This window comes from Podarcis tiliguerta (genome assembly GCF_965153285.1).
Source record: "Podarcis tiliguerta genome assembly, chromosome: Z".
Lineage (NCBI taxonomy): Eukaryota > Metazoa > Chordata > Lepidosauria > Squamata > Lacertidae > Podarcis > Podarcis tiliguerta.
The window spans coordinates 49,668,073-49,692,331 of NC_139553.1; the positions used below are offsets into that span (position 1 = coordinate 49,668,073).

General features: G+C 44.6%; 1 protein-coding gene across 1 annotated transcript in view; it reads right to left on the bottom strand.

The window, feature by feature from the left end:
- The window catches only part of LOC310668918 (uncharacterized protein), a gene marked incomplete at its 5' end in the record, with an annotated part of 31,153 nt that extends 11,967 nt beyond the window's left edge, over nucleotides 1–19,186 (bottom strand). Inside the window, 6 exons of the mRNA XM_083422240.1 lie at nucleotides 925–1,111; nucleotides 9,493–9,571; nucleotides 11,195–11,248; nucleotides 13,172–13,276; nucleotides 18,233–18,437; nucleotides 19,179–19,186. Coding sequence (XP_083278366.1) covers nucleotides 925–1,111; nucleotides 9,493–9,571; nucleotides 11,195–11,248; nucleotides 13,172–13,276; nucleotides 18,233–18,437; nucleotides 19,179–19,186 — 638 coding nt within the window. The remainder of the gene's footprint in view (nucleotides 1–924; nucleotides 1,112–9,492; nucleotides 9,572–11,194; nucleotides 11,249–13,171; nucleotides 13,277–18,232; nucleotides 18,438–19,178) is intronic.
- Nucleotides 19,187–24,259: the final 5,073 nt, after the last annotated feature.

The window sequence follows — 24,259 nt, forward strand, 5'->3', positions numbered from 1 at the left end:
GGCAGTCCAAAGGCTATTCATCTGGAAATAAGGATTTGTTTTAAGTTTTTCATGTGTGCTAAAACTCAGTCTTTAAAAAAACAACGTTTAACCATATCAGTTAACAAACAGGGATACATATGCTATCATGTTATTGTTTTAGTGAAATAAATTGTTAAATTGTGATGAAGAAAATGATTGTTTGTCTCCTTCTAATCAAGTACAGCAGAAAAGTTGACCAAATAGAAACAGTTCACTTATGAAACTTCACCATCATTTCGTCATTATCTTTCAATGTATTTCTTAGAGTAGAACCAAATCAGTATTTTTTGATATAACTGTAAAAACTCCTCTGAAAATGTATGATTCCAAAAATGAAACCTTCCTCTGGTTGTCAATATTAAGAGGATGCCAGCAAAGTTGAACCTTTCTGTAAAAAAGGGGATATTTGATTGATTGATTGATTGTGTGATTGCGGAAATGGATAAAAGCCCCCCATCCAAACAATGACTATCATCAGTGCAGGTCAGAAAATAAAAAATTAATTTCTATTTTTATCATCTACAATATTTTATTTCTTTAATGGTACAGCACATTGATGATTGCTTTCGTTTTATGTCTTGATGGTCTCGTTAGAGTGTAAAATTCATGTTAAATTGCTGCTTTTAAAAGTCTGGAACGTATTAATCCCTTTTGCATGATATTCTATGGGAAATAAGTGCCTTGGTTTTGGAATGCTTTGGAACGGATTTCTGGAATGGGTTAAGTTTGAGAACCATGGTACCTGTTTTACAGAAAGGGTCAGCCTTGCTGGCATCCTCAGTTTTGGAATGCTTTGGTTTTGGAGCGGACTTCTGAAACAGATTGAGTTTGGGAACCAAGGGACCACTGTACGGGGCTGTTTGGGGGATGGGCAGGAGTGGGCAACACCTGCACCAAGCTTACCTAGCTTCTTTCACCTGAGTCAAATACATCGAATTCCCACCACCATCGTCATTCCTCCGGTCAACCTCCTCCTCATCCCCATTTACAATGACACTGTCCGGTTCCATTTTTGATCTGTCTTCCGACGCGGCCAAATCGCACACAGCCTCTGGACCGTCTTCGAGGGAGGAGTCATATTTTGCCTTTTCTGAAACAACAACAACAAAAATAAATATTATTATTAATACCCCGCACATCTGGCTGGGTTTCCCCAGCCACTCTGGGCAGCTTCCAGCAAAAGATTAGAAATACATTAAAACACCAGTCATTCAAAACCTCCCTAAAGAGGGCTACCTTCAGATGTCTCACGTCAGATAGTTGCATATCTCTTTGACATCTGATGGGAGGGCGTTCCACAGAGCGGGTGCCACCATTAATAATTAAGAGTCACCACCTGAAATTTGGAGTGCGGATGGTGGTAAAAGGAAACTATTTTCAAACTGCAACTGAAGATGTAAGGAAGGCAGGCAGATGGCAGGCTTAACTAACCCCATGCTATTCTTTCCACAAGAGGGAACGAAAGCCCTCTGCGCCAGAAGCCCCTTCCGAGAAAATCAGGGAATACATCCAAGCTAGCTAAGAAAGCAGGGTAGATAAAAATCAATGATTTATAAATAAAGAAAGAAAGAAAATTGGATTTTCTTGATTTAAATTGGATTTTTTAAAGTTATTATTGATTTTTTAAAATTTAAATTGGATTTTTAAAACAAAATGCTTTTGGAGGAAAAACCTTTCTACAGATTTCCTCTTTAAATTACATTAGAGTCCAAAGGCTATTCATCTGGAAAGAAGGATTTGTTTTAAGTTTTTCATGTCTGCTAAAACTCAGTCTAAGTCGTTAAAAAAAAATAAAAGTTTAACCCCATCAGTTAACAAACATGTATACATCTGCTATCATGTTACTGCTTTAGTTAAATAAATTGTTTAAATTGTGTTGAAGGAAATGATTGTTTGTCTTCTTCCAATCAAGTACAGTGGAAAAGTTGTCCAAATAGAAACCGTTAACTTATTAAACCTCACCATCATTTCATCATTATCTGTCTATGTCTTTCTAAGAGTAGAACCAAATCAGTCACTTTTGATATAACAGTAGAAACTACTCTGGAAATTTATCATTCCAAAAAGGAAACCTTCCTCTTGTTTTCAATATGAAGAGGAAGCCAGCAAGGCCGGGGCTTCCGGGTTGGCGCGGCTGGATAATGGCGGATTTCCTCTGTCTCAGAGGAAACCGCTCTCTGAAAAGAAGGGTCTGACCGCCACGGCGAGGCGGAGACCCGCAAAAAACCATGGTCGGAGGAAGACCGTGGGCTTGGGATTTGGCACGTGCCTTTTGTGCCTCTCCTACTCGCGGGGAGACCCGGTTTCGGGGCTCTGGAGCGACGTGGGGTGAGTGGCACGGCACATCGAATTGAGCACTGTTTTCAGGGAGTGAAGCCGCACAGCTGTTACCAGAAAGTGCCAACTTTTCCTGTGGACATTTAGACTTAAATAAACTTCGTAAGTAAATGGAATTGGATTACAAAAAATTTTGAATTTGGCATTTGAACGTGAAGGTTTAAACAGGAAGCCCACCTTCCGTTTTGTAGAAAGAACAAAGCAAAGCCGCTTTAAGCTGGAGCCTATGAAAAGCACTTGGCAAAGTATAAATTTTCATCATTTAAGTTTTTTAAACCCCCCCTCGGAAGCAGGGGAAGAGGAGGAGATTTCTTTGGTGGACGTTTGAGACCTGCAAGACAGTAAAAAAAACATGGCCTGATTCACTACCGTCTCAAGCCTGGGATCGGGCTGTCAAAAAGTTTTACAACTTAAAAATAACAATAACGGAGGAATGGAGTATATCTTAATGGAAGGACGATCAGAGATTTATTTTTCTAGGTACTGATTTTGTGGTATTTGGAAGGAAAGGAGCTGATCTGTAACTTTGTAACTGAAATTCGAATGGAAAACAACTAAAGGAAACTGTGGCAGATAGAGGGCGTTCAGTAATTGCGACTGTTACTGCTCTGTTACATCTTTGGATGGAAAATTCCATGGAGCTGGCAGACGAGTGACCTTGAAGAGCAGTAGATAACTTTGGAAAAACAAGAAAAGCCTGGGAACATGGCTGATAGAATAATAGCTCTGTTGGAACAAGTTATAGAGAAAGTGGGCTTTCTTGAACAGGGCATCTCTGATCTGAAGCGGAATGTATCTAGTTTGGTACAGAAAACAAGTAATTCAACAGGTGCGGTTCGGGAAGTGGAACCAATTTTGCAAGGACGAGCAGAGGAGAAGAGGATGGGACAATCAAAACCGGTTCTGTTCCTGCAAGAAGAATTTTATGTGGAAGCCCCAATATTAGGGCCTCAAATTGATGGACATAAATTTAAGTTTGAGGCTATGGAGGTTGAAGGACTGACTTGGAGAGGCAGTGCCCCACTTGAACTGAGTAAAGTAGGATGGATGATCAATATGTTGGAGGGTGGCACTGCGGGAAAGTTTGGAAAGATGGATTTCTTCAACTCCAAAGAGACTGCGGAGTACGCTCTGGAATATTGCTTGGTCTACAAAGTGGAATATGGAGTTTGGGCAAGCGTGCTGAAGAGGATTAAAGGAGACGTCGGGAAAGAAGTTCTTTGGGACTCAATTTTAGGCTGGGAAAGAAACTTGCGGACAGTTCAGGGAGATGATTTGAGAGCCTCGGACATAAGGGAACCGGGCTGAGGGAAATAATCACTGACAGGAAAGACTGATAAAACTTGTAAAAAGGACTGGCAGAATCCGAAACCAGGGGGAAGAGATGGTGGGAGAAATTGGGTACTTTTAAAAATAGTATTTGGTATATCATTGTATGATTAAGAACTTTTGAGGGATGGTGGAATGATCTATCTGGCTTTAGTGGAAATAAGATAAAGATTTGAGATATTAGGATTTAAGGGTATAAGATCTAAGGTTTTTTCCTTTCTTTTTTTTCATTTAGTGAATTGGAGTATGGACAAATTTTTTTAGATGCTTACTTGATGGGAGAATAAGATTTAAAGGGACTAAGGTAAATAAGGGATTCCCTACTGAGGGGAAAAGAAGCAGTGATCTGTGGGCCTGACAAGATGTCTCGGGAAGTGTGCTGTCTCCCCGGGGCTAAGATCCAAGATGTAACTGAACGACTGCCAGGAATCATAAAACCCACTGACAAATACCCCTTCCTCTTGGTTCATGTGGGAACCAATGACACTGCAAGCAATAGCCTCCAGAAGATCAAAAGAGACTACGAGGCTCTGGGCAGGAAATTGAAGCAATTAAATGCACAAATCGTCATCTCATCTGTCCTCCCAGTTGAACGACGTGGCCCAGGGAGAGAGGGGAAAATAGTGGAAGTAAACAGCTGGCTTCGCAAATGGTGTAAACAGGAACGGTTTGGATTCTTAGATCACGGACTGCAGTTTCTTGAAGATGGACTTCTGGCAAGCGATGGGCTGCACCTCACAACGGTTGGGAGGAATGTTTTTGCCAAAAAACTCAGAAACCTCATCAGGAGGGCTTTAAACTGACTAATGTGGGGGAGGGAGACAGTGCTCCTGAAGGTAGGAGTCTATCAATTGATGAAGATGATCATCCAAATGTCATAGACCAAATGGAGCAAACAGCAAGCAGACCTAGTGGTGGGAGGAAAAAATCCTTAAACAAGAGACACGGGGGAATGACTAATGGACTTCAATGTCTGTACACTAATGCACAAAGCATGGGAAATAAACAAGATGAGCTTGAGCTCTTGGTACAGCAAACTAAATATGACATAATAGGCATCACTGAAACCTGGTGGGATAAGTCCCACGATTGGAATGTAAAAATGGAGGGATACAATCTATTTCAGAGAAACAGACCAGACAAGAAAGGAGGAGGAGTGGCGTTATATGTCAGGGATGTGTATACCTGTGAAGAGATCCAAGATTTAGAACCTCAAAGCCAAAGTGAGAGCATTTGGGTCAAAATTAAGGGAGAGAAGAATAACAGTGACCTCATTGTGGGAGTTTACTATAGATCCCCAAGCCAAACGGAGGACATAGATGATGCCTTCCTGGAACAGATGGCCAAGCATGCAAAAGGAAGGGAGATAGTGGTAATGGGGGACTTCAATTACCCAGATATTTGTTGGATGTCAAACTCAGCCAAGAGCATAAGGTCAAACAGATTCCTCACTGGCCTTGCAGACAACTTCATTGTCCAGAAAGTGGGAGAAGCAACAAGAGGAACAGCCATTTTAGATCTGGTCCTAACCAATGTCGATGACCTGGTTAATGGGGTAGAAGTGGAAGGATCATTAGGCGCAAGTGATCATGCTCTTCTGAAGTTTACTATACAACGGAAAGGAGCAGCCAAGCATACTAGGACTCAATTTCTTGACTTTAAGAAAGCCGACTTCATAAAACTTAGGGAAGTGCTGGGTGAGATCCCATGGACAGTAATACTAAAAGGAAAGGGAGTTCATGATGGCTGGGAGTTTGTTAAGAGGGAGATAGTAAAAGCACAACTTCAGGCAATACCAATGAGACGGAAACATGGAAGGTGCCTAAGGAAGCCAGGGTGGCTATCTAAAGAACTTTTAACTGAGTTAAGATTAAAAAAGGATGTGTACAAAAAATGGAAAAGGGGGGGAACCACCAAAGAGGAATTCAAACAAATAGCCAGCACGTGTAGACACAAAGTCAGAAAAGCTAAAGCACAAAATGAACTCAGGCTTGCTAGAGAGGTTAAAAGCAACAAAAAAGGCTTTTATGGGTATGTTCGTAGCAAAAGGAAGAACAAAGAAACAGTGGGGTCACTCAGAGGAGAAGATGGTGAAAAGCAAACAGGGGACACAGAAAGGGCTGAACTCCTCAATGCCTTCTTTGCCTCAGTCTTCTCCAATAAAGAAAACAATGCCCGACCTGAAGAATTTGGAGCAAATGATTTAGCAGAGAAAACACAGCCCAGAATAACTAAGGAGATAGTACAAGAATACTTGGCTAGTTTAGATGTATTCAGGTCTCCAGGGCCAGATGAACTGCATCCAAGAGTATTAAAAGAACTGGCAGATGTGATCTCAGAACCACTGGCAATCATCTTTGAGAATTCCTGGAGAACAGGCGAAGTCCCAGCAGACTGGAGGAGGGCAAATGTTGTCCCTATTTTCAAAAGGGGGAAAAGAGAGGACCCAAATAATTACCGCCCAGTCAGTCTGACATCAATACCAGGGAAGATTCTGGAGCAGATCATTAAGCAAACAATCTGTGAGCACCTAGAAAGGAATGCTGTGATCACCAATAGTCAGCATGGATTTCTGAAAAATAAGTCATGTCAGACGAACCTGATCTCATTTTTTGACAGAATTACAAGCCTGGTAGATGAAGGGAACGCAGTGGATGTAGTCTACCTTGATTTCAGCAAGGCATTTGACAAGGTGCCCCATGATATTCTTGTAAAGAAGCTGGTAAAATGCGGTCTTGACTCTGCTACCACTCAATGGATTTGTACCGTATTTTTCGCACCATTGGACGCACTTTTTCCCTCCTAAAAAGCAAGGGAAAATGTGTGTGCGTCCTATGGAGCGAATGCAAGGGGGAGGCAGGCGGGAAAAGCCCCCAAGAGCCGCACACAAGCTTCGTGCGCTCTTGCGGGCTTTTCTCCAGGAGGGAGAAGGGACTGACTGGCCGCATCGGTCTGTTCTCCCTCCTCGGGAAAAGCCCCAAAGAGCAGCGCCCTCTTTAAAGGCTGTGCGGCTCCTGCGGGCTTTTCTACGAGGTGGGGGAATCCCCCCACCTCCCAGAAAAGCCAGGAGAAGCCGCGCAGCCCCTTTAAAGAGCGCGCGGCTTCTGCGGGAGGTGGGGGAAGCTGCAGCAGATTCCCTCCTCCCGCGCTCCCTTTGAAGCGGCAATGTGGGAGGGGAGCAGCTTACACTTGTGTAAGCAGCTCCTCTCCCACTTTCCTCCTTCAAAGCAACTACGGAGGAGAGAAGGAAGGGGATCATGGATCCTCCGCTGCTCCGTGATTGCTTTTAAGGAGGAAAGTGGGAGGGGAGCAGCTTACACTCGTGTAAGCAGCTCCTCTCCCACTTTCCTCCTTCAAAGCAACTACGGAGGAGAGAAGGAAGGGGACCATGGATCCTCCGCTGCTCCGTGATTGCTTTTAAGGAGGAAAGTGGGAGGGGAGCAGCTTACACTCGTGTAAGCAGCTCCTCTCCCACTTTCCTCCTTCAAAGCAACTACGGAGGAGAGAAGGAAGGGGACCATGGATCCTCCGCTGCTCCGTGATTGCTTTGAATCAGGAAAGTGGGAGGGGAGCAGCTTACACTCGTGTAAGCAGCTCCTCTCCCACTTTCCTCCTTCAAAGCAACTAAGGAGGAGGGAAGGAAGGGGACCATGCATCCTCTGCTGGCGAATGCAGCAGATTCCCTTCTCCTGGGCTCCCTTTGAAGCAGCAAAGTGGGAGGGGAGCAGCTTACACTTGTGTAAGCAGCTCCTCTCCCACTTTCCTGCTTCAAAGTGGAGGGAATCCAGTGCAGTTGCGAGCAGAGGATCCATGGCTCCGCTTCCTTCCCTCAAAGCAGGGCGCGGGGTTGCAGGGGGGAAAGAGGGCAGGAAATAGAGGCCGGGCAGGAAGACACAACCACACTTTGACCACTGAAAGTCCACCTCAGCCTCCCCAGATTTCCACTGAGATGGCCAGGCTAATCTCGATGGCCATAAGTCAGGCTCAGCATTATTAACTGGACTTAGATAAGCCATGGTTCCCCTTCCTGCCCTCCTCTGAGGCTCAATTTAAAGCAGCAAAGTGGACAGGAGCCACCCACTTTGCTGCTTTAAATAGTTTACTGCAACATTTGATTCAGAATATTTTTTTCCGTATTTTCCTCCTCTAAAAACTAGGTGCGCCCTATGGTCAGGTGCGCCCTATGGTGCGAAAAATACGGTAACTGGCTGACTGACCGGACCCAAAGGGTGCTCATCAATGGTTCCTCTTCATCCTGGAGAAGAGTGACTAGTGGGGTGCCACAGGGTTCTGTCTTGGGCCCGGTCTTATTCAACATCTTTATCAACGACTTGGATGATGGACTCAAGGGCATCCTGATCAAATTTGCAGATGACACCAAACTGGGAGGGGTGGCTAACACCCCAGAGGACAGGATCACACTTCAAAATGACCTTGACAGATTAGAGAACTGGGCCAAAACAAACAAGATGAATTTTAACAGGGAGAAATGTAAAGTATTGCACTTGGGCAAAAAAAATGAGAGGCACAAATACAAGATGGGTGACACCTGGCTTGAGAGCAGTACATGTGAAAAGGATCTAGGAGTCTTGGTTGACCACAAACTTGACATGAGCCAACAGTGTGACGCGGCAGCTAAAAAAGCCAATGCAATTCTGGGCTGCATCAATAGGAGTATAGCATCTAGATCAAGGGAAGTTATAGTGCCACTGTATTCTGCTCTGGTCAGACCTCACCTGGAGTACTGTGTCCAGTTCTGGGCACCACAGTTCAAGAAGGACACTGACAAACTGGAACGTGTCCAGAGGAGGGCAACCAAAATGGTCAAAGGCCTGGAAACGATGCCTTATGAGGAACGGCTAAGGGAGCTGGGCATGTTTAGCCTGGAGAAGAGGAGGTTAAGGGGTGATATGATAGCCATGTTCAAATATATAAAAGGATGTCACATAGAGGAGGGAGAAAGGTTGTTTTCTGCTGCTCCAGAGAAGCGGACACGGAGCAATGGATCCAAACTACAAGAAAGAAGATTCCACCTAAACATTAGGAAGAACTTCCTGACAGTAAGAGCTGTTCGACAGTGGAATTTGCTGCCAAGGAGTGTGGTGGAGTCTCCTTCTTTGGAGGTCTTTAAGCAGAGGCTTGACAACCATATGTCAGGAGTGCTCTGATGGTGTTTCCTGCTTGGCAGGGGGTTGGACTCGATGGCCCTTGTGGTCTCTTCCAACTCTATGATTCTATGATTCTATGATTCTAAGTGAGTAAGCAGTGAAAGATGGAAAGAATTTGCTGATCCGATTAATAACTGGAATACAAGAAGGGAGGTGGGAGGAGGACGAAGAAACAAGTTATTGAAAGATGGAATTTGAAAAATGGAAATTTTTTCTTTTTGAATGTTTTTGTTTTTTTGTTTTCTTTTTGTGTTGGTGGGGTGGAGGGAAGGTGTTTCTTTTATCTATTTTTGGGTTTTTGCTCCCCCCCCCCTTTCCTCCTTCTATTTTGTTGTATTTGGTCTTTTTGCTTTTGTAACTTTGTCTTGGTATTTGTGGAAAATTTAATAAATATTAAAAAAAAAAAGGAAGCCAGCAAGGCCAAACCTTTCTGTAAAAAAGGGTTTTATCATTCCAAAAAGGAAACATTCCTCTGCTTCTCAAGATTAAGAGGATGCCAGCAGGGTTGAACCTTTCTGTAAAAAAAAAAATTAAATCAAGTCTTCCTGACTAGGATTTAAAACGGGATTTAAATCAATTCAATTTAAATCAAATCCACCCGGCAAGGAAGACAAACAGTCACAGGGCTGCCCCTTACCAGGCTGATCTTGCTTTTCGAGGCCCAGCTCCTCGTCTTCTTCGACGCCTTCATCCTCCTCATTGGACTTGTCGTCGTTCTGTGTTAGAGGAAGCAGAAAGAGTCAGTTGCAAGATGAGCTGCTGGTTATAAGATGGCCCTGTGCCCAGCTGGCATCTGAGGGACATTACAAGCCATAGGAAACCTTCCTCTGGCTGTCAATATTGAAAGGATGCCTGCAAAGTCAAACCTTTCTGTAAAATAAAGGATTTAAATCAAGTCTGATCGAGGCCATATAGCACTGGTCCTGAAAGACCTACATTGGCTCCCAGGACGTTTCCGGGCACAATTCAAAGTGTCAGTGATGACCTTGAAAGCCCTAAACGGCCTCGGCCCAGTAGACACCAGGATCCCTCACCCGAAGACCTTCTGGCAGTTCCCTGCCTGCGAGAAGCCAAGTTACAGGAAAGCAGGCAGAGGGCCTTCTCAGTGGTGGCGCCTGCTCTGTGGAACGCCCTCCCGTCAGATGTCAAGGAAATAAACAACTATTGGACTTTTAGAAGACATCTGAAGGCAGCCCTGTTTAGGGAAGTTTTGAATGACGGATGTTTTAATGTATTTCTAATCTTTTGCTAGAAGCCGCCCAGAGTGGCTGGGTAAACCGAGCCAGATGGGCAGTGTACAAATAATAAATTGTTGTTGTTGTTGTTGTTACTGGAAGCTGCTTAGAGTGTCTGGCGAAAATCAGCAAGATGGGCAGGGTAGAAATAAATATGATGATGATGATGATGATGAAAGCTGTCAGTTGTAGTCTCAAAAGACTGCAAGAGGGAGGTTGCCAAATACGTTTCCCTAATATGCAATCATTTTCATTCATGGCTCAGGCAATCCGTATTTGCCTCTAGGAAGAGTATTCTGCCTTAAAAGCTGCCAACGAAAGAAGATTGGCAGATGAAATTATTGGACTATGCCTAATTGGCCAAACTGATGGGGAAAATCCAGAACCAGTAGGATTGGACTTTTCTGAAAGGCGGGGACAAATATATGTTATATCTGAAAGACAATTGTAAAAAACGTACATCGCTAGTAGGGTCGCAGGAAGTTTTGTCCTGTTAAAATTACTGCTCGTTACTTATCTTCATTATTTTAGTTTATATATAAGACGACGATTTAATAGTAATAAGAAAGGTAAAGGGACCCCGGACCGTTAAGTCCAGTTGTGGACGACTCTGGGGTTGCAGCGCTCATCTCACCTTGCTGGCCGAGGGAGCCTGCGTTTGTCCGCAGACAGTTTTTCCAGGTTATGTGGCCAGCATGACTAAGCTGCTTCTGGTGAACCCAGAGCAGCAAACGGAAACGCGGTTTACCTTCCTGCCGGAGCGGGACCTATTTATCTCCTTGCACTCTGACGTGCTTTTGACATCTGGAGTGGTGGAATTTGCCTATGCCTGCAATACAAGGCAAGTATTTGTCCAAAAACGGAGCCAAATGTTTCATTTCTTTTTGCATACTGTGATGTTATGTATGAAAATATGTGTAAAAACCAGTAAAAATTCTAATGAAATGAAATGAAAGCTGCCACAGCACATCAGCATCAGATCAGCTGTGGGAGCTCAGAGAAAACCACAATTTTTAAGACAGGCGCCAACAACGTTCCCCTTGAACACTAGCAACAGAAATCAGAGGTAACCAGAGGCCTTAGCCAAAGTTGGAAGACATTTACCTTGGCGTCGTTCTGCTCTGCCTTCCGGGTCCTCCTCATTATTTCTTCTATTCTCTGTCAAAGAACAGTCACACCACTTAGATAACGCCAAGACTCAGTTAATAGTAGTAGTAGTAGTTGTAGTAGTAGTAGTAGTAGTAATAATAATAATAATAATGTATTATTTTGACCCCGCCCATCTGGCCCTTTCCTTTTCCTGCTTGGAGACCCTTGAATGCCAGCAGGGAGTAATGGTTAGACTTTGACTGCAGTGGTGGTCAAACTTGGCCCTCCAGCTGTTTGGGGACTACAACTCCCATCATCCCTAGCTAACAGGAGCAGTGGTCAGGGATAGTAGGCATTGTAGTCCCAAAACAGTTAGAGGGCCACGTTTGACCACCATTAGGTTAGAGAGAGACCTGGCTCAAAATCCTCTCTCAGCTATAAAAGACACATTGGTGCACCATGGGCCTGTTGTGGTATCTCCCTCCTAAAATCCCTCAGAGAGGTTCAAAGAAATAAATGGGGCTGGGGAGGAAGCCAAGCATACCTTGTTGAGCTCCATTGTAAAAGCAGCCCAGGGCTGATTTTGGAGACAACAACTCCCACCATCCCTGACCGTTGGTCCTGTTAGCAAGGGATGATGGAGTTGTAGTCCCAAAACAGCTAGAGGGGGTCAAGTTGGGCTACCACTGCATGAGACAATTAAATGAAAGGGACCCCAAATGCCAAATATCACTGTTAGGCCATAGAGTAGGCAAACTAAGGCCCTGGGGCCGGCTCCGGCCCCATCGCCTACTCAATCCGGCCTGCGGACGGTCCGGGAATCAGCGTGTTTTGACACGAGTAGAATGTGTCCTTTTATTTAAAATACATTTCAGGATTATTTGTGGGGCATAGGATTTCATTCTTTTTTTTCTTTCCAAAATATAGTCCGGCCCCCCACAAGGTCCGAGGGAGAGTGGACTGGCCCCCTGCTCAAAAAGTTTGCTGACCCCTGCTATAGAGCATACACAATGCCCCACCCACAAACCCCCGCCAGCGTACAAGGGAAGTCCTGGCCTTCGACTTGTATCCACTGCTATGGTCTGCGTCCACCCAAGGGCTTACCCAGCTGCTTTTTCATGAAACATTATATGTCTCTTTTGAAGGATATGGCAGGGATGTCCAACTCCCAAGAGGCTGCGATCTATTCACAGTGTAAAAAATTGGGCAGTGATCTACCTGTTGTTGTTGGACAGATCAAAGTTGTGGAGCTTTTTATGGGAAACCAAAGTGGTTTGGCTTTTTTTTAGGGGCAAATGAATGAAGGAAATGAAATATATGAATGAATGGAACTGAATGAGCACTGTGATATACACAGAACATAGTAAAAAGTCAATTATATAAAACACAGTTAAGGGTCCTGAATCTGCAGTCAAATAGTGGACCTTAATCTGATGGTCAACTTTTTGGCTAGGAGTCAAAAGTTGCAGAGCTTTTTTTGGAAAGGTAAAGTTTCTGAGCTTTTTCTAAGGAAGCAAATGAATGAATGGAACTGAACATATGAATGAATGAAATGAACACAGTTGAGGGTTCATGAATCTGCAGTCAAATAGTGGACTTAATCTGATGGTCAACTTTTTGGCTAGAAAACAAAAGTTGCTGAGCTTTTTTCGGAAAGGCAAAGTTGCTCAGCTTTTCTTAGGAAGCTAGAGTGGTTGAGCTTTCTTTAGGAAACAGCAGAAACAGTAGTTGTTGAGCTATTTCATTCTTCTTCTTTTTTACTTTTTCTTTTTTGAGGTGGTGGGAGGAGAGAGACTAGATATTGAGACTAACCCTGAGAGACTAGATATTGACCAGGAACACCCCACAATCTACCAGTAGGTTGCGATCTACATGTTGGACATGCCTGGTATATGCACACTGCAATGCTCTTTTATTGCAATGGCCGACGGAAATAAATTCATTCATTCTTTTGAAACAGAGGACTGAGAGCAGAAAAGGAAGGCCTCTCACCTTTTTCCTCTCCAGCCGCTCTTGCTTGTTCCGCTGCACAATCTGCTCCCGTTCCTGACGCTGCTTCTCGGCTTCCTCCAGAGCTTTTGCCTCGGCCTCTTCGCGCTAAAATTGGGGGGAAGAGGAATCACCGCCGGAAAACTCTTTTGTTCCCAAAACCCCACCCGAATGGAAACCGGGAACAGCTCTCCAAACTGCAAGGCGTCCAACGTGTGCAAGAGATTCCGTCAATGGAGTCTCTGGAAAATCTGACATGTCGCTCAGGAAGACAGGTGGACTAATGCCAGTGTACTGCAAGAAGCAAAGATTGCCAGTGTCGAAGCGATGATCCTTCAACATCAACTTTGGACCGGTCATGTTGTGTATCGCCTTACACTGGAAAGTGTAACGCTGGTGGACCACAAAAGAGGTTGAAAGATCTCAAGGCAAATTTTAAAAATGTAGTATAAACACCGACAACTGGGAAACACTGGCCTGCAAGAGCTCCAGTTGGAGGACAGCCTCGACCAAAGGCGTCCTGGGCTTTGAAGACACTCGAATTTGGGGCACGAGGGAGAAACGGGCGAGGAAGAAGAAACCTTCACCAGGATCAACCCCCGCCCAGAAACCCCACTGTGGAAGGACGTGCGGATCCGGAATTGGCCTCCACCCTCACTTATGGGCTCACTGCTAAAATCCGTGTTGATGGAAGACAATCTGATTCGGCTACGAGGGATTGCAAAAGAAGAAGACAATAGGAATAATAATGGCAAGGGAGGTGGGGGACTGTGGCCCTTCCGTGGTTGCTAAAATGCCAACTTTCCATTCCCAGGCAATGGCCATGCCGTCTGGGGCTGAAGGGAGCTGGAGCCCTACAAAATCTGGAATGCCGCCACAGGCACCCCAAAACTGCTATTAAGCAGCTAAGAGCCAGGGGGGAGGCTAATCTTTTTGGGGCTGAGGCTCAGCCAGATGGGCAGGGTAGAAACAGTAAATTAATTATCATCATCATCATCATTATTGATCCTGCATCATGTAGCAGATGTGGCGTTCTCCACCCACACCCCATGACAGAAATTGTAGGTCTTGGCAAGTAGATATCCCATGGGCTGCAGGGGTTCAAAGCCCCCCCCCCCCCCCCAGTATTAGAGGAGGCATAGGCAAACTCAGCCCTTCAGCTGTTTTGGGACCACAATTCCCATCATCCCTGACCACTGGTCCTGTTAGCTAGGGATGATGGGAGCTGTAGTCTCAAAACATCTGGAGGGCCAAGTTTGGCGATGCCTGGCCTATTCAGTCACCAGGTTACGTTGAGAATCAACTGGAAAAGTCCTCTGGGCTCTTTAGTGGGGCTTTGGGGCATTATTTATTATCATTTATTGAATTTATATGCTGCCCTATAACTGGAGGTCTCAGGGCGGTTTGCAGAACAAAATCAAAATATAAAATATATTATACAAGGTAAAGGGGCCCCTGACCATTAGGTCCAGTCGTGGCCAACTCTAGGGTTGCGGCGCTCATCTCGCTTTACTGGCTGAGGGAGCCGGTGTACAGCTTCCGGGTCATGTGGCCGGCATAACTAAGCTGCTTCTGGCGAACCAGAGCAGCGCACGGAAACGCCGTTTACCTTCCCACCGGAGCAGTACCTATTTATCTACTTGCACTTTGACGTGCTTTTGAACTGCTAGGTTGGCAGGAGCAGGGACCGAGCAACGGGAGCTCACCCCATCGTGGGGATTTGAACTGCCGACCTTCTGATCAGCAAGTCCTAGGCTCTGTGGTTTAACCCACAGCGCCACCCGTGTCCCAAAATATATTATACTGTTTGGTATAATTTGTGTGCGTGTGTACCTCTGCAAACTCTAGGGTTCCCCTGTACAATTGTTACTATTCCCACGTTGCATAGCGGTACCTTGGTCTTCAAACGCCTTGGGACTCAAACAACTCAGAACCCAAACACTGAAAACCCGGAAGGAAGTTTTCTGGTTGGGGAATGTTTTTTCGGAAGCCAAAAGTGTTCCATTTTGAGTGCAATCTTTCTGATTTGAGTGTTTTGCTGAGGTCTGTCTGTTTTTGTGATTTATTTTGCGTTTTTGCGGCTCTCTTTTTTGGGTGATTGTGCAGAACCCAGTTCAGTTACTGATGGATAGATTGTGTGACTGTAGTACATTGTTGATTGCTTTCGTTTCACAGATCCATGGTCTTGTCAGAGAGAAAATTCAAGTTTGATGGCTGTTTTAGGGGTTGTTTTTAAAAGTCTGGAACGGATTCATCCCTTTTACCTTACTTCAGGCTTCCGCAACCTCGGCCCTCCAGATGTTTTTGGCCGACAACTCCCATGATCCCTAGCTAGCACGACCAATGGTCAGGGATGTTGGGAGTTGTAGTCTTAAAACATCTGGAGGGCGGAGGTTGAGGAAGCCTGGTATATGTATACAAGCCCACCACCAAGACCGCTCCAGTGATATCAGGATAGTATACGTGGATTAGGGTTATTCCCACTTCCCCAAGGAAACAGATTAGGCTCATAAATTGGCCAAGACCATGCTATTATTATTATTATTATAACATAAAGTTGGGTCAAACCCAGCCAGAATCCCAATACAGGGCCATAGGGAATTAGCCAGTCACGCCTCAAAGGAAGTGTACTCTCCACCTTTGAAGGCGACCTGGAAACTCCCAACTAATCCAGATTGCAGCAGCCAGACTGTGGACTGGGAGTGGCCACCAAGATCACATAACACCGGTCCTGAGAGACCTGCATTGGCTCGCAGGACGTTTCCAGGCTAGAGCGAGTATGGCAGGGTGCATGTGACGGAGCCTCAATAACATCTTATAGGGTTTTTATGAAAACCGATGAGATGGCAGTGAAGGCCGCTAAGAAGTCTTACTTCTCAGCCTCCATTGCATCCGCTAGCTCTCACCCGGCGCAATTATTTAGTGTAATTAGGTCTTTAAAGTCCCTAGAGGGACAGCCAAATTTAAATAACAATTTGACACACAGCTGTGAGGCATTTGCAAGCTTTTTTGCGGAGAAGGTCCTGTTGCTCCGCCATGACCTCACTGCCAATTTGGATACAATAAAGGAATTGGAGGCCCCTCGACTGTCCTCGGATCCTGTACTCCACACTGGCTCCCGGTGGAGTACAGCATCAGGTTTAAGGTGCTGGCTTTAACCTGTAAAGCCCTATACGGCTTAGGACCCTCGTACCTACGGGACCGCCTCTCCTGGTATGTCCCACAGAAGAATTTACGGTCTGCAAATAAAAACATCCTGAAGGTCCCAGGCCACAGAGAGGTTAAACTGGCCTCAACTAGAGCCAGGGCTTTCTCGGCCGCGGCTCCAATCTGGTGGAACGCTCTGTCACAAGAGACTAGGGCCCTGTGGGATTTGACATCTTTCCGCAGGGCCTGCAAGACAGAGCTGTTCCACCAGGCCTTTGGTCAGGGCGCAGCCTGACTCCCTCCTTTGGCAATCTTTACAGAACTTAAGCTTATGGTTGCCATCAATTTGATTTTAATTAATTTTTATAATGAAATGTTTTTAGAATGTTGCACTATTTTATTGTTGTTAGCCGCCCTGAGCCCGGCTTTGGCTGGGGAGGGCGGGATATAAATAAAATTTTTTATTATTATTATTATTAATTCAAAAGGTTGGTGCAGACCTTGAAAGCTCTAAACAGCCCAGTAGAGGAAACTTTCCTCTGGTTGTCAATATTAAGAGGAAGCCAGCAAAGCTGAACCTTTCTGTAAAATAAAGGATTTAAATCAAGTCTGACTGAGACCACACAACACCGGTCCTGAAAGACCTGCGTTGGCCCCCAGAACATTTCCGGGCACAATTCAAAGTCTCAGTGCTTACCTTGAAAGCTCTCAATGGCCTTGCCCCAGTAGACCTGATGCAGGATCTCCACCCCGGACGCCAGGATCCCTATCCCGAGGGCCTTCTGGCAGTCCCCCCCCCCCCCCCCGCGAGAAGCCAAGTGACAGAGAACCAGACAGAGGGCCTTCTTGGTGGTGACACCTGCCCTGTGGAACGCCCTCCCGTCAGATGTAAAGGAAATAAAAAACCACCTGACTTTTAGAAGACATCTGAAGGCAGCCCTGTTTAGGGAAGTTTTTAACGACTGATGTTTTAATGTATTTTTAATCTCCTGTCGGAGGCCACCCAAAGTAGCTCGAGAAACACAGCTAGATGAGCGGGGTAGACATAAAATTATTATTATTATTATTAAAGCTGACAGCTGAAGTATCAAAAGACTGAAAGAGGGAGGTGTCCAGAATACTATATTTTTCCATATATAAGACTATATCTTTACCCAGTTTTTAAAAATTTAATATATTGCTTATACTTTACCTGTTACATTTTCTGAAATTGAAACTCTAATGTCAAAAGAAGACTCAGCACAACTAGATTAAGCAGTGTTTATGGAATCATTGAGTAGTAGAGAGAAGCTATTGGGTGACCAAGAGATGGTGGAACCACTCAACACTTACTTTGCAGCCCTGTTTAGGGAAGTTTTTTATGACTGATGTATTAACCTGAGGATTGCCATTTCTTTAGTTTAATTTTAATTTATTTGAATTTTAATCCATTGATTGCTTGTTTTTATGTATATTGTATTATTAATATGATGTAAGCGCAACTCTGGCAGGGGAGGGAGGGAAACAACAACAACAACAACAACAACAACAAAAATAATAATAAAATAATCTCCTGTCAGAAGCTGCACAGAGTGGCTGGGGAAACCCAGCCAGATGGGCGGGGTAGAAATAATAAATCATCATCATCATCATCATCAAGTAGGGGCAGGAATCACCAAAACAACAAAAGACATGGAAGTTTTCGCCCACCAATGGAGATTATTGCAGTAAGAGGTCCCAACACACTTGACTGGTGTAGATTTAAAAATGGAGCTTGGCATGCACTTAAGAAACCTGAAATGAAAATTAAGATCCATTGGATCCCGGGACTGCTGCCCTCAATCCCCCAAAGGGTGCTTTTTGCAGACTGTTGAGCATCCCAGAACATAAAATATTTTCCTGTATCTAGCCTCTTTCCACTCTGCCTCGGGTCCAAACCTGAAGCTGGAGCTCAGCCATCTTCTCCTGCTCCTCCTGCTCGGCCAGCCTTTGCGGCTCCTCTTCCCCTGCCCTCCTCTCGTCTTCCAGTTCCCGGAGGGCCTCTTCCAGCTGGGCCTGCTTCTCAAGGGCTTGCTTGGCGACTTCTTCCTTTCTGATCCTGCTCCAAATAAATCGACAACAGGTCAGATCCTTGCTTTTGCACAGGTTGGATAAAAATCAATGCTTTTTAAAAAAAGAATACTAAAAAAATCAGATTTTAAAATTTTAAATCAGACTTTTAAAAATTTGAATCAATTTTTAAAAAAATGTAAATCAGATTTTTAAAATACAATGCTTTGGGAGGAAAAAAATCTTTCCAAAGATTTTCCCTTTAAGTTACATTCTAGACAACAACCAATTGTCGCTGCTTTTGTGTTGAATATATGCTATATGGCATGGGTAGGCAAACTAAGGCCTGGGGACCGGATCTGGCCCAATCACCTTCTAAATCTGGCCCATGGACAGTCTGGGAATCAGCATGTTTTTACATGAGTAGAATGTGTGCTTTTATTTAAAATGCATCTCTGGGTTATTTGTGGGGCATAGGAATTCTTTTTTTTTTTTTCCCTTTCTGCCAAAATATAGTCCGTCCCCCCCCACAAGGTCTGAGGGACAGTGGACCGCCCCCCTGCTGAAAAAGTTTGCTGACCCCTGCTATATGGTAATTTAGAGACCTAATAGATCTCTAAAGCCATTTGCACATCACAAATAGGAGTCGACACAACACAAAACAAAACATGGTAGCTGTATGTTGGTTTTATTTGTTTTTTATCTTATATTTTGCAAAGGTACATCCAGGTTTTTCCCCTTTAATTTTTTGGGGGGCTCCCAAGAGAGGGGGGCCCTAAGCTGGAGCTTGCTGAACTTATATGTAAATCCGGCACTGGGTGCCATTCTGACTTACCACGGCATCTCACCTTAGTCACCTAAAGCACAGGTGACCAGAGGCATTGACATTTTCAGACACGCCATTCACAACTTAACAGCAACGGAATGGCAATATGAAAGCAGAATCATTAATATGAAGGAGGGTGTGAATGGTTGCCCCTTATTGATTTACCGGATTTTTCCATGTATAAGACGCCCCAATGTATAAGACTTAGGGCTCTTTTTGGAGCTCAAAATGAAGAAAGAAAGAAAAAGAAAGAAAGAAAGAAAGGTAACATTCTGTGTATAAGACGACCCCCCATTTTAAACTTGGGGGGAAATATAGTCTTATACACAGAAAAATACTGTACCTTTCATACCCAGACAAGATAAAACATTGTTTTTAGATGCTACAACCGTAGCGAGAATATTACTAGCCCAATGATGGAAGCAAGAAGAGATCCCAACGAAAGAAGAGTGGCAAATGAATGTAATGGATTATGCCAAATTGGCGAAACTGGGAAAATTCGGAATCAGGAGGACCAGAATTTCTTGAAACACTGGAATAAATCTAAGTTGTATTTAAAAGGCAACTGTAAACAACTGACATCGGTAGTAGGGTTACAAGAAGCTTTGCAGGTTAGATTATCATTTATTACTTAATGCAATTCACAAACTGTTTTTTAAGATTATGATTTAATAGTAATATTAATAAGAACAAAATGCATACCAGAGATTGAGTTGGAAAACCATTAGTTGAGGAGGAGGGAAGTTCCAGGATTATCAGCCAAATCATAGAATCATAGAATCGTAGAGTTGGAAGAGACCACAAGGGCCATCGAGTCCAACCCCCTGCCAAGCAGGAAACACCATCAGAGCACTCCTGACATATGGTTGTCAAGCCTCTGCTTAAAGACCTCCAAAGAAGGAGACTCCATCACACTCCTTGGCAGCAAATTCCACTGTCGAACAGCTCTTACTGTCAGGAAGTTCTTCCTAATGTTTAGGTGGAATCTTCTTTCTTGTAGTTTGGATCCATTGCTCCGTGTCCGCTTCTCTGGAGCAGCAGAAAACAACCTTTCTCCCTCCTCTATGTGGCATCCTTTTATATATTTGAACATGGCTATCATATCACCCCTTAACCTCCTCTTCTCCAGGCTAAACATGCCCAGCTCCCTTAGCCGTTCCTCATAAGGCATCGTTTCCAGGCCTTTGACCATTTGGTTGCCTCCTCTGGACACGTTCCAGTTTGTCAGTGTCCTTCTTGAACTGTGGTGCCCAGAACTGGACACAGTACTCCAGGTGAGGTCTGACCAGAGCAGAATACAGTGGCACTATTACTTCCCTTGATCTAGATGCTATACTCCTATTGATGCAGCCCAGAATTGCATTGGCTTTTTTAGCTGCTGTGTCACACTATTGGCTCATGTCAAGTTTGTGGTCAACCAAGACTCCTAGATCCTTTTCACATGTACTGCTCTCAAGCCAGGTGTCACCCATCTGGGCATGTTAGTTATGTGAGGGGAATATGGGTCTCCTAACAATGCTCAGCACCCTTAACAAACTACAGTTCCCAGAATGTTTTGGAGGAAGGGCAATACTGTTTAAAGTGGAACAGTATTGCATTAAGTACAGATGGGGCTGTCCTGATAGCCAGATCACCACCTGCTGAGGATTCTCTTCCTCTAAATTTCATGCATTGAGTAGGAAAAAGGACTTGCATAGTCTATAACATGGGGAGGCAAACTAAGGCCTGGGGGCCAGATCCAGCCCAGTCGCCTTCTAAATCCAGCCCACAGACAGTCTGGGAATCAGCGTGTTTTTACATGAGTAGAATGTGTCCTTTTATTTTAAATGCATCTCTGGGTTATTTGTGGGGCATAGGAATTCATTCATTATTTTTTTTCAAAATATAGTCTGGCCCCCCACAAGGTCTGAGGGACAGTGGGCCAGCCCCCTGCTGAAAAAGTTTGCTGACCCCTGTATCAGGCCCCTTCTGTTTGTATGAACTGTGTGCAATTAGTAAGGATGAAATCCTATGTGCAGGGATGCAGGTGGCACTGTGGGTTAAACCACAGAGCCTAGGGCTTGCCAATCAGAAGGTCGGTGGTTCGTATCCCCACGACGGGGTGAGCTCCCATGCTCGGTCCCTGCTGCTGCCCACCTAGCAGTTCGAAAGCACGTCCAAGTGCAAGTAGATAAATAGGTACTGCTCTGGTGGGAAGGTAAAGGGTGTTTCCGTGCACTGCTCTGGTTCACCAGAAGTGGCTTAGTCATGCTGGCCACATGACCTGGAAGCTGTACGTCGGCTCCCTCAGCCAGTAAAGCAAGATGAGCGCCTCAACTTCAGAGTCGTCCATGACTGGACCTAATGGTCAGGAGTCCCTTTAATCCTATGTGCACTTTCCCCCACCCTTATTTCTGAGCATGATGGGAGTGTGCCTGAGAAATGTTGAATGCGTTCTTGACACCCATGTAAAAGCAAACAGGTAAGATAGGGACTTGGGCTCAGCCTATATCACGAGTGACCTTCCAGATATCGAGTTTTTATCTGTTCCTATTTTATCTGTAGGCCACCTTGAGTACTTGTCAGACAAAGAAACAGGATATAAAATAACTAACTTGTAGTAGTTCAATAACAACTGCAGTGGCCCCAGGTTCTCCAGCCCTGATTTACATGATAAATACGATCATTGTGCTACTATCCACTTTTAAAATTAATATTAACCCAAAGCAACCTCCTCTTGGTGGCAAAAGAGGAAATGCTATGAGATGTCATCTCAAAATTTTTCATCTCAGAATAAACATCATCCCACAACTGCCACGGGATAAGATCTGGGGTTCTCTTGTTTTTCCTTCTTACAGATGAAAAAGCAGTTCAGGGAAGGTCATTCTGATTTGAAGGGGGGGGGGAATAACTGGATAAGAAATGGCTAAAATAACCACTTCCTCTGCTCACACTCAAAACCTCCCCACTTTTCAGTGGGGAGGGAGAGAGAAATCTGGGAACTCTGTGCTACGTTGCCTGAATCGTGAACTTTCACACTTAGCTCAGATAGCTGAAATCAACCGAAGCCCAAGACGTAAAGCAGAGATACGCTTTCTTTTTCTTGGTTTGGCCATAGTGTCATGGTGATTTGACACAGAATTGCACAAGATGCTCCACAGGAGAAGCGTGACAGGAAGTATGTGACAAGCATAGGAAAGAGAAATGCAATGTGACAGAGAGAACTTATGAAACAACTTTTGGTTCAGAAAAAATATATATGTCTAAGTGAACATTTTGCTCTCCCTTTTTGTGGAACAGCAGCAAAGAAAATGGCAGGGCCCAACTACTAATCATTCAATGTATATAAATAAGTCCAAATAATAGCTGCAAAAAACAGATCCATTCAGGCATACAGTGGTGCCCCACAAGACGAAATTAATTCGTTCTGCGAGTTTTTTCGTTCTGCGAGTTTTTTCGTCTTGCGAAGCACCACTGTGTATTGACGGTTTCTCATAGGAATGCATTGGCGGTTTTAAAAAAAAAGGCGCAAGACGTTTCGTCTTGCGAAGCAAGCCCATAGGGAAATCCATCTTGCGAAGCAACTCAGAAAACGGAAAACTCTTTCGTCTTGCGAGTTTTTCATCTTCAGAGGCATTTGTCTTGCGGGGCACCACTGTATTTCATGTGCATTAACACAGGCTTCCTCAGCCTCAGCCCTCCAGATGCTTTTTGGCCTACAACTCCCATGATCCCTAGCTAGCAGGACCAGTGGTCAGGGATGATGGGAATTGTAGTCTCAAAACATCTGGAGGGCCAGGGTTGAGGAAACCTGCATTAACACATGAGGGGGCTGCAAAAACAAGCCTGCTAGCCCCACCCTCTGTAGACATTCTAGTCATCCTACAATATTCTCTGTGAGTAGAGAAGGATAATAATACTAATAATAATTTATTATTTATACCCCACCCATCTGGCTGGGTTTCCCCAGCCATTCTGGGTGGCTCCCAACAGAATATTAAAAACACGATAAAACATCAAAAATTAACAACATCCCTAAACAGGGCTGCCTTCAGATGTCTTCTAAAAGTCAGATAGTTGTTTATTTCCTTGACATCTGATGGGAGGGTGTTCCACAGGGTGGGCGCGACTACCAAGAAGGCCCTCTGCCTGGTTCACTGTAACTTGGCTTATCGCAGTGTGAGAACTTCCAGAAGGCCCTCGGAGTTGGACCTCAGTAACTGGGCAGAACGATGGGGGAGGTGCTGCTCCTTCAGGTATACTGGGCAGAGGCCGTTTAGGGCTTTAAAGGTCAGCACCAACACTTGCAATTGTGCTTGGAAACATACTGGGAGCCAATGTAGGTCTTTCAGAACTGGTGTTATATGGTCTTATTGGTTACTCCCAGTCACCAGTCTAGCTGCCGCATTCTGGATTAATTGTAGTTTCTGAGTCACCTTCAAAGGTAGTCCCACATAGAGCGCATTGCAGTAGTCCAAGCAGGACTTACAACATTATAACAACTTACAACATTGTTTCTTCTCAAGTTCACCCACCATGAGCTGGCACAGAGGTGACCAGAATGGTGATGTGAGGCACTCATGATGCCCTTCTCTGCACTATTCTCCCTTCTAAAGACACATTAAACACAACTGAAGTAAGGCCTAGGACCCTTGTACCTACGGGACCGCCTCTCTTGGTATGCCCCACGGAGGACCTTAAGGTCCATAAATAGCAACACCCTAGAGGTCCTGGGCCCTTAGGAAGTCAGATTAGCCTCAACCAGAGCCAGGGCCTTTTCAACCATGGCTCCAGCCTGGTGGAATGCTCTTTCTCATGATACCAGGGCCCTGCAGGATCTGATTTCTTTCCGCAGAACAGATTCATCAAAATGTTTGGGTCCCCTTGAAGTCATGTGAGGAAAAACTTGCAAATTCATTTCAGGTGAAATCTGGTGAGAGCTATCTGTTTGGAAAAGGTTTTTCAATCTCATGGAAACTTTTGGGTGTGCCTTACAATTCTTTAGATGTGTTATCTGTCTTCACATTTACTTTCCGCAAGACCTGCTGGCAACTTAGGAATGGACAGACACATAACACAGCCTTGAAACATTTCACCATCCTTATTAAAAC